The 10250-nt window shown below is 47.5% G+C and overlaps 1 protein-coding gene across 1 annotated transcript in view; it reads right to left on the bottom strand.

The window, feature by feature from the left end:
* SH2D4A (SH2 domain containing 4A) overlaps window positions 1–8918 on the bottom strand; it is a 36199-nt gene extending 27281 nt beyond the window's left edge. Inside the window, exons 1-2 of the mRNA XM_077918314.1 lie at window positions 8323–8918; window positions 2913–3073 (exon numbers count right to left, since the gene is read on the bottom strand). Coding sequence (XP_077774440.1) covers window positions 2913–3073; window positions 8323–8488 — 327 coding nt within the window. The 5' untranslated portion in view covers window positions 8489–8918. The remainder of the gene's footprint in view (window positions 1–2912; window positions 3074–8322) is intronic.
* Window positions 8919–10250: the final 1332 nt, after the last annotated feature.

Below are 10250 nucleotides of genomic sequence, written 5' to 3'. Positions count from 1 at the left end.
AACCCCCAAAAAGGCAAGTCTCACACTGAACACACATTAGCATGCAGTGTGTACATGTGACGAGGTGACCCTCAACACCCCCATCATGCGCATTCCTAACATTCAAACCCTAGAGGCGTAGGGAGAAAGCAGTAACCTGAAGATGGACAACTTACCAAGTCATGTTAGCAACATTTTTAAAAGGCTCCCTCCCTGCTTTCAAGAAATTGCCCTGAAGGCACAGCAGTGCACCAGGATTTTAAACAACTCCTGTAAGCCATTTCATTTTATGAGTGTAAAGTAAAGTAAAGGACCCCTGACAGTTAAAGTCCAGTCGTGAACGACTATGGGGTTGCGGTGCTCATCTCGCTTTACTGGCTGAGGGAGCCGACGTTTGTCCGCAGAGAGTTTTTCCGGGTCATGTGGCCAGCATGAATAAGCTGCTTCTGGCGAAACCAGGCAGCGCACAGAAACACTATTTTCCTTCCTGCTGGAATGGTACCTATTTATCTACTTGCACTTTGATGTGCTTTCGAACTGCTAGGTTGGCAGGAGCTGGGACAGAGCAACGGGAGCTCACCCCGTTGTGGGGATTTGAACTTCCGACCTTCCGGTCGGCAAGCCAAGGCTCAGTGGTTTACACCACAGCGCCACCCGCATCCCTTTTATGAGTGTAAGGTAAAGGCACCCCTGACCGCTAGGTCCAGTCGCGGACGACTCTGGGGTTGCGGCGCTCATCTCGCTTTATTGGCTGAGGGAGCCGGCGTGCAGCTTCTGGGTCATGTGGCCCAGCAGGACTAAGCCACTTCTGTGAAACCAGAGCAGCACATGGGAAACGCCATTTACCTTCCCTATTTATCTACTTGCACTTTGATGTGCTTTCTAACTGCTAGGTTGGCAGGAGCTGGGGACCGAGGAACAGGAGCTCACCCCATCGCGGGGATTCGAACCGCCAACTTCCGATCAGCAAGCTCAAGGCTCAGTGGTTTACAACACAGGGTCACCCGTGTCCCTTTTAAGAGTGTAGGGGCTCTCTAAAAAACCCAGCCTAGAAGTCTTCAGCAAACAAATAAATAAAGGGTCAAGTACCAGAAATAAGAACTGGCCTTAGTAAATGGGGACCATTGGATGGATGTTGTTCGCCAACTTACAAAGTAGCAGCGCATCTCAGGAAAGGGCCAGAGGCAAGTTACTGCCTTCCAGCCAGTGTCAGTGGCCGGGGAGCCTGTAGCTCAGTGGACAAGCATTCACTCTGCATGTAGAAGGTGCCTGGTTCAAATCCTGGCATCTCCAGGTAGGGTTTGGGAGTGATCCCTGCCTGACACCCTAGTGAGCTGTTACCAGTCGATACAGACAGCATTAAGCTGGTCTGGTTTGCCAGGTTCCTATGTTCCTATGACATGCAGGATGGCCATTCTGGGTTTCGCTAGTGGAAATAAAGGTCTTGAAACTGACAGCCATACTCAGAACTACACCATTTCCTTGTTATTTCTTTTTGTTAAACTCCACCCCAGTCTCCAAGCAGTGCAGAGGTACCAGGGGTACTAGGCAAGCTTGCCAGGGTCTGTGTTCCCTTTGGGGACAATGAGGCACAGCGGAAACTGTGGTGTCTTTATGACATATGGTTCTTGGCACATCTATATATACCGTATTTTTCGCTCTATAAGACGCACCAGACCACAAGATGCACCTAGTTTTGGGAGGAGGAAAACAAGAAAAAAAATATTCCGAATCTCAGAAGCCAGACAGCAAGAGGATCGCTGCGCAGTGAAAGCAGCAATCCCTCTTGCTGTTCTGGCTTCTGTGATAGCTGTGCAGCTTGCATTCACTCCATAAGATGCACACACATTTCCCCTTACTTTTAGGAGGGGAAAAGTGAGTCTTATAGAGCAAAAAATACGGTATACACTGTGCCTTGATGAGTGTGTGCAGAGCATCCACATCCCAAGAGGGTCCTGTTCCTTCCAGCCTCAGATTTCAAGAGACCCCAGACATCATGTCTGACCCTCTTGGCTGCATAAAACAGACATCCTGCCCTCATGCTCTGGCTCCCCACTCCAGCTTGCAAAACTGACATTTTTTCTGTTCAGTTACATAATCCCAAAAGGAAATCCTACACTCTTAAAACATAGGTAGGCAAACTAAGGCCCAGGGGCCGGATCCAGCCCAATCACCTTTCTAATTCCGACCCACGGATAGACCGGGAATCAGCGTGTTTTTACATGAGTAGAATGTGTGCTTTTATTTAAAATGCACTCTGAGTTCTTTGCGGGCACAGGAATTCGTTCATTTCCCCCCCTTCAAAATAAAGTCTGGCCCCCCACAAGTCTGAGGGACAGTGGACCGGCCCCTGCCTGAAAAAGTTTGCTGACCCCTGTTTAAAACCCTTTTGTCACCACCTACTAATACATCGCTACAGGACAGGACCTACCCTCCTTGTCCAATATAGTCTTCCTCTTCCTAATGTTTTTCTTGATGGGTTAACAAGTGAGACCATTATTAGCTTTGTTCCTCCAATGACCCACACGCAACTAGGCTTATGCCAACATAACTGGATCCAGCAGAGTTTCGCACAGTTTAATCAAACCTTCATTAATTCTAACTTTTACAAAATCCAGGAATTATGGGGAGCATCTCGCACCCAGAAGTTGAGGGGATCCTTGCTCCTCCCCCCCAAAAAACCTTTTAACACTATTAATATTTTGGGTAGTCAAGGGAAGTGCATTTGGAACTGGATTTCACACTCACACAGCATAAACTGACAAAGGCAGGTCTTTAAAAGGCAAACATGGTTTGGAAATCTTTCATCTGAACAGAGAGGTTCCCAGTTTGTACTAGTCAGTGCCTGATCCCTTCGTCTGTCAGGAAAACCAGCCGCCCGACCGGTTGGGCCAGATTTTTGAGTATTGTTCTGAATGTTTGGAAAGCCATACCAACCTTATTGCCCTGCTTCTTGAAGTGACTGGTGCTTCACTTTTCAGCGAGAAGGTCACTGCAGAGCTGGTCATATGCTTGTCCAGGAATGCTCGCCCATCACCCCACACCCAGACGTCACCGTCTGCTCCCAGCTTCCACTGAACGGATTTCCCATGGACTGCAAAACAAAAAACAAGGTTCGGTAGGAAGGCCCCATGAGAAGGGGCACGTGATCCAAGGACCTCCCCAGCTAGGGCAACGATACACAGTGTGTTGACTAGGCTAACACACTGCCCAGTCCAGTCCTCACTGCACAGACTCATCCCAGCACAACCCATGATGGAGTGTGTGTTTCATAGCTCATTTGCAGAGTGCATGGCTGCCATAATGAGAGCCCATTTTCAGTACCTAAAGGTAAAGGGACCCCTGACCATTAGGTCCAGTCGTGGCCGACTCTGGGGTTTGCGGCGCTCATCTCACTTTATTGGCCGAGGGAGCTGGTATACAGCTTCCGGGGTTCATGTGGCCAGCATGACTAAGCCACTTCTGGCGAACCAGAGCAGCGCGTGGAAAACACCGTTACCTTCCCGCCGGAGCGGTACCTATTTATCTACTTGCACTTGACGTGCTTTCAAACTGCTAGGTGGGCAGGAGCAGGGAACCGAGCAACGGGAGCTCTCCCCATCACGGGGATTCGAACTGCCGACCTTCTGATCGGCAAGTCCTAGGCTCTGTGGTTTAACCCACAGCGCCACCCGCGTCCTAACTGGCCCCTAGCAGCCAGTTACAATTTCATTTAACAGGCCTGGGAAAGACCTGCCTCTGTCTTCTGAGATGGGCTGGCAGAACAGACAACCCTAGGTTAGATGCACCAGTGATCTTATTCTATAAATTGAGGGTATGCAATTCTCCAGCTCCTTAGTTATCCCAGTTCCTTTGACCAGAACACACAAGATTTACTTCTGAGTGGCTGATTATGACATTGTGTGCTTCATGCAAACAGTTTCCACAGTAATCTCCCATCTGGAAGCAGCCCAGCAATGTACACAAAATGGCCCACGTTTGTTTGGATGTGGTAGCTTGAAGTTTGCAGTTACCACAAGGAAGATTGCCAAGTGGAGAATGAGATGTGGCGAGAAAGTTGGTTTTGCTGGACCGGTTGGATCAAAAAGTGTTTATTTCCCCCCCTTTCTTTCCCTGCCAGCAAATGGTTAGTGAATGGCAGCCTCTAATTGGCCGTGGTTCCAGGAGAGAGAGTGAGGAGAAGGTTGGGTTGGAATAGAGGTTGGGGAGATAGGTAGGGAGACAGGTTAGGAGACAGGTTGAGGAAGAAAGAGTGAATGCGAGAAAAAGTTGGTTCTGGAAAGAAAAAAACAACTTCCACTCTGAGCATATCATAGAATCATAGAGTTGGAAGAGACCCCAAGGGCCATCGAGTCCAACCCCCTGCCAAGCAGGAAACACCATCAGAGCAAGCAGGAAACACCATCAGAGCACTCCTGACATATGGTTGTCAAGCCTCTGCTTAAAGACCTCCAAAGAAGGAGACTCCACCACACTCCTTGGCAGCAAATTCCACTGTCAAACAGCTCTTACTGTCAGGAAGTTCTTCCTAATGTTCAGGTGGAATCTTCTTTCTTGTAGTTTGGATCCATTGCTCCGTGTCCGCTTCTCTGGAGCAGCAGAAAACAACCTTTCTCCCTCCTCTATGTGACATCCTTTTATATATTTGAACATGGCTATCATATCACCCCTTAACCTCCTCTTCTCCAGGCTAAACATGCCCAGCTCCCTTAGCCGTTCCTCATAAGGCATTGTTTCCAGGCCTTTGACCATTTTGGTTGGCCTCCTCTGGACACGTTCCAGTTTGTCAGTGTCCTTCTTGAACTGTGGTGCCCAGAACTGGACACAGTACTCCAGGGGAGGTCTGACCAGACCTTACCTCACTTGTGAAGGACAGAGTGCGGTGTCCTTTAGGAGGAATAGACCGGAATTTTACTGGGAGGCAGAGGTTGAGCCGGGAGAAGTAGGAGCTGGAAGCCTACTTGGGACTCAAATCTAGTCTGGAGGAGAGAGATTCTTCCAAGGAAAAGAAGAAACTCCCAAAACCCAGTGAAGGGATGGGGTGTGGAGAGCCCCTGGGTCTATTACTTAAAGTACTTAAAGGGGGTGGATAACTGAAAGAAAGTATCACCGTACAATGGAACAAAACCTATACAGTGGTACCTCAGGTTACATACTCTTCAGGTTACATACGCTTCAGGTTACAGACTCTGCTAACCCAGAAATAGTGCTTCAGGTTAAGAACTTTGCTTCAGGATGAGAACAGAAATCGTGCTCTGGCGGCGCGGCAGCAGCAGGAGGCCCCATTAGCTAAAGTGGTGCTTCAGGTTAAGAACAGTTTCAGGTTAAGTACGGACCTCCGGAACGAATTAAGTACTTCGCCCGAGGCACCACTGTAATGCCAAAAACAACTGAGAGCAAATTAAAGTGAAATCGCACTCCATTCCTGAAGTAACCTAAGTGTAATCCATTTGTGTTATATACTATCTTGCCTTAAATAAATCTTTATTGTTTATTTAAAGAAAACCTGTCTGAGACTCCAACTTACTAAATATCCCCTCACAAAGGTCCCCCGCAGGATACTCTGGGTTATAATTTTAAGAGGAAAGGAAAAGAATCCTTCGGGTAAAGGGTTGTTCAGTGAGGTAGGGGCAATTTATCTAAGTGAGAGCGGGTCCAACTGTGTGAGAGGAAAAAGTGCCGTCTCGCCCGTTGCATGAGAGCCTATGGTATGGTTGATTTCATCACTAGGATTTCCTGTTCCTACAATGAAACACACCCTGATTACTGTTATTGATCTGACGCTTTGACAAGAACACAATTGCATTCCTGTTACAGTGGTGCCTCGCAAGACGAAATTAATTCGTTCCGCGAGTTTTGTCGTCTTGCGATTTTTTTCCGTCTTGTGAAGCACGGTGTCGGGAAAGCTTTGGAAAAGCTTCAAAAATCACCAAAGTCTTTAAAAACCTCAAAAAAGGCTACCACACCGCGTTCTATGAGTTGCTCCTCGAAGTCAAGTCGCAACTGTATTAACGGTGTTAAGAAAAAGGAAACAAACTTGCAAGACGTTTCCGTCTTGCGAAGCAAGCCCATAGGGAAAATCGTCTTGCGAAGCAGCTCAAAAAACAAAAAACCCTTTCGTCTTGCGGGTTTTTTGTCTTGCGAGGCATTCGTCTTGCGAGGTACCACTGTACTTGGATTCCTTTTATTGTAAGCCACCCTGGGAGTTCTTCAGAACTGAAGGGCAAGATAGCTCCCCTGAGAAACCAAGGGTGGTAGTTTTACTCAGAGTAGATATTAATTGCCAGGTGGTGGTGGTGGTACGACTGCAATGGCTTCCATTTCATTTCCAGGCCCAGTTCAAAGTGCTGGTGCCGACCTATAAAGCCATAAATGGGTCAGGACTGCGATACCTCAAGGGCTGCCTGTCTCTATATGAACCGACCTGGACATCTGAAGTCCTTCTTTGTGTGCCTCCTCGATGAGAGACTTGGAGGGTGGCAACATGAGAGCGGGGCCTTTTTCGTGGTGGTTCCCCATTTGTGGAATGCTCTCTCTAGGGAGGTTCGTCTGGCACCTATGTAGTGAAAACTTTCCTCTTAAACCAGACCTTTGGCTAATTAAACAATCTGGCCTTTTAACCTGTGGGGGGGTATTGCTTTTGTTTGTTATTATGTTATGTGTTTTTGTGTTTTTATATTGTCAACCACCCTGTGATCTTCAGAGAAGGGAGGTATAGAAATTTAACAAATAATATAGAGACAGCTAGACTGGTGACTGGGAGCAGCTGTCGAGACCATATAACACCGGTCTTGAAAGACCTACACTGGCTTCCAGTACGTTTCTGAGCACAATTCAGAGTGTTGGTGCTGACCTTTAAAGCCCTAAACAGCCTCGGTCCAGTATACCTGAAGGAGCGTCTCCACCCCCATCATTCTGCCCGGACACTGAGGTCCAGCTCCGAGGGCCTTCTGGCAGTTCCCTTGCTGTGAGAAGCCAAGTTACAGGGAGCCAGGCAGAGGGCCTTCTTGGTAGTGGCACCCGCCCTGTGGAACGCCCTCCCACCAGATGTCAAAGAGAAAAATAACTACCAGACTTTTAGAAGACATCTGAAGGCAGCCCTCTTTAGGGAAGCTTTTAATGTTTAATAGACTATTGTATTTTAATATTCTGTTGGAAGCTGCCCAGAGTGGCTGGGGAAACCCAGCCAGATGGGAGGGGTATAAATTATTATTTATTATTATTATTACTACTACTACTACAAAGGGGGAAAGGTAGACAGTTACTTCATTTCCATGAGAAAGGAGAGCTGTGTGCGACAGCTGAGGATTTTCTCCCTATGAGTGATCTACTAGGAATTGGACCTACCTGACCCACTTCAAAATAAATTTACTGAACAGCCTGATGCTTGTGTATTTAATGTAGCTAGTGAAGCATAGTGACTGAGGTGAGAGGGAGAGACAGCTGCTGTTTGAAACAAAGTCCTCACCTCAAATCTCACCTCTGCAATGATCTCACCAGGTGGCCTCAGGTAACTGTAGCTCTCTCTGTCTGTCTCTCTCTCTCAGCCTTCCTTCCCCCCTCCATCCACACAGTCTTCTCCCCCCTCCAGTTTAGGAATACAGTGGTACCTCGGGTTAAGAACGTAATTCGTTCTGGAGGTCTGTTCTTAACCTGAAGCACCACTTTAGCTAATGGGGCCTCCCGCTGCCGCCGCACAATTTCTGTTCTCATGCTGAAGCAAAGTTCTTAACCCGAGGTACTATTTCTAGGTTAGCGGAGTCTGTAACCTGAAGCGTCTGTAACCTGAAGCGTATGTAAACCGAGGTACCTCTGTAATAGTACTACTGACCTGCATAATAGGCTTCTTATGATTATTAGTGATCTAAAGACTTACATACAGTGGTACCTCGGGTTACATATGCTTCAGGTTACATACGCTTCAGGTTACAGACTCTGCTAACCCAGAAAAAGTACCTCAGATTAAGAACTTTGCTTCAGGATAAGAACAGAAATCGTGCCCCGGCGGCATGGTGGCAGCAGGAGGCCCCATTAGCTAAAGTGGTGCTTCAGGTTAAGAACAGTTTCAGGTTAAGAACGGACCTCCGGAACGAATTAAGTACTTAACCTGAGGTACCACTGTATAATACTTGGTATTAACTTCCATCTTTAGGGAAGTACTTTCTTACACCCTACCCCAAAGCTTCACCGTTTATTGCCTTGTATTCTCATTTGCCCGGAAAACATGCTTGAAGGGCACAATAGAAATCTCAGTAATAAATGCAAATAACAACAGCAACAGCTCATTTTCTTCCCACTAGATCCCAAATGCCCAGGCACCACCAGAGCCGCTCGTTCACTGACCTTTCTTCACCGCTGGCTGCGGCGAAGTAACCGCGACTTCTCTTTCCTTCCACCTTCTGATCTGCTCTTGCCTCATCTTGAAGAACAAGATCTGCTTCTGCTCCTCACTCAGTTCTGCCAGGAGCTCTGGGTCCACGTACATGTCTGCCAGAATCTGCTTCAGCATGGCTGCAGATGGCTCCTGGGCATGGACGGAGGAGACCTGTGGTGCCCAGACTGACCCCCCAGGAGACAGGAAAAGTCACTCTCCTCGCCTGGCCAGGACAACCACCTTGGTGGCCCAAGGAGAAGCAGAACCTTTTCTCCACCCAAGAGACACAGCAGGAATGCAGGGTGTCCACATGGCAATTACACACTCCCAAATAGCTGCACCTATTTTAGCTCCGACTTCCTGCAAGGACTTCAAAAGTAAACAGAGAGCTCACGGAGGAAACAAATAAATCAAGGACTTGGCTGCCCTCGGATGGAAACTCAGCTAAGCAGCCCTTTTACCCATCTCTCTACCCGTACATGTGAACAAAACAACAACTAGGTTCGGAGGATGCTTTGAGCCGACAAGGACGCCTCTGTCAAAGCACTCCCTTCTTCGCTAAAGTCACAGGTGTGGCTTACCTCTCTGACTCAGCAAACCCTGCTGTTAGGAGACCAGGAAGTTAATGTATCAACCTCGGGAGAGGCGAACCGTAACCTTTCTCCTCACTTCAAATCTTAAGAAAGGGATCTCTGGCCAATGGCAGGAGAGGACATGCCCACAGGTAAAAGTGATAGTGGCAATGAGTAAACGCCAACGGAAAGAAGAGAGGTATTATTCTTCGTGGTAAGCAGGCATGCACATGGGTGCAATCATGTCACTTCCCAGCATTTGTGACTGGTGGAATTTCTCTTGTGCCAACAGGGCCTTCCCTCCCAATGTAAATAGCAGCTGGAGGGGGGAGATTTTTGGATTGCAGTGGGGAGTGTGTGCGTGTAGCTTCCCCTCCCAGTGGTCCATTTGCTGCCCTGCTCCAGTGGCTGCTGTTTACATTTTTAAACAATGCACATTTTAATTGCATCAACACAATGCCCCAACGAGTTTGGCCCAATGTAAACTTGGCCCAAGGTAAACTAACTCCAGTGAAGACAGGCTCAAAGAGGGAGGTGGTGAAACATTAAGTGGAGTTATCAAAACCACTCGTAGGACACAAAGATTTTAATACGTCTAAAAAATAGAGTTTCAAATTTAATCGTGGGGTAGCGATGGGGGCACACCTCTTTTCCCCCAATCCAATAATTCAAATATCAAATCCACCCATTTCTAGAAAATTGTCCACCCTATCTGGGCATAGAAAGAAGAAGGTAATTTTAGACAATTAAAACTTTACCCATGACAGAAAAGCACACCCAGGAAGAAGTATAATTATCAAATACTTTGCAAATAAATAATCATAGGCTGAGACACGTCACACACACACACACACACACACACACACACACACACACACACTATATATATATATATTATAGCATTCTCCAAGTGCTGATCTATAGGCAAGAGGCTGGTCTCAAGTCCCAGCAGGCTTGGGGACAACTTGAGGGTTTGCAGAAGTACAAAAAAATATTTTGGGTAAGAGAACCAAAGGGGCAGCTCCTGCAACAGCCCAACCAGAAGTGGACTGAGCATAGGCAAAGAGCATGGAATGCTGATTGATTGATTGATTGATTGATTGATTGATTGATTGACTGACTGACTGACTGATTGACTGATTGAGGAGGGTGGGGGAATGGAAAACGGGGAGAGAACGTGGAAATAAAGCATTGCTGATAGGCTTGGAGAATAAGCAGAAGTGATCTATGCATCACAGCTGCCTTTGTCATCCTGGTGCTCCCCAGAGCTTCGGGGCGACAACTGCACTACAGCATTTTGTCGCAGGTGAGTTTTTGTCGCTTTC

Source organism: Podarcis muralis, chromosome 13 (assembly GCF_964188315.1).
Source record: "Podarcis muralis chromosome 13, rPodMur119.hap1.1, whole genome shotgun sequence".
NCBI lineage: Eukaryota > Metazoa > Chordata > Lepidosauria > Squamata > Lacertidae > Podarcis > Podarcis muralis.
The sequence above is the reverse complement of the archived record's forward strand: the minus strand, read 5'-3'. Positions and strand labels throughout refer to the sequence as shown.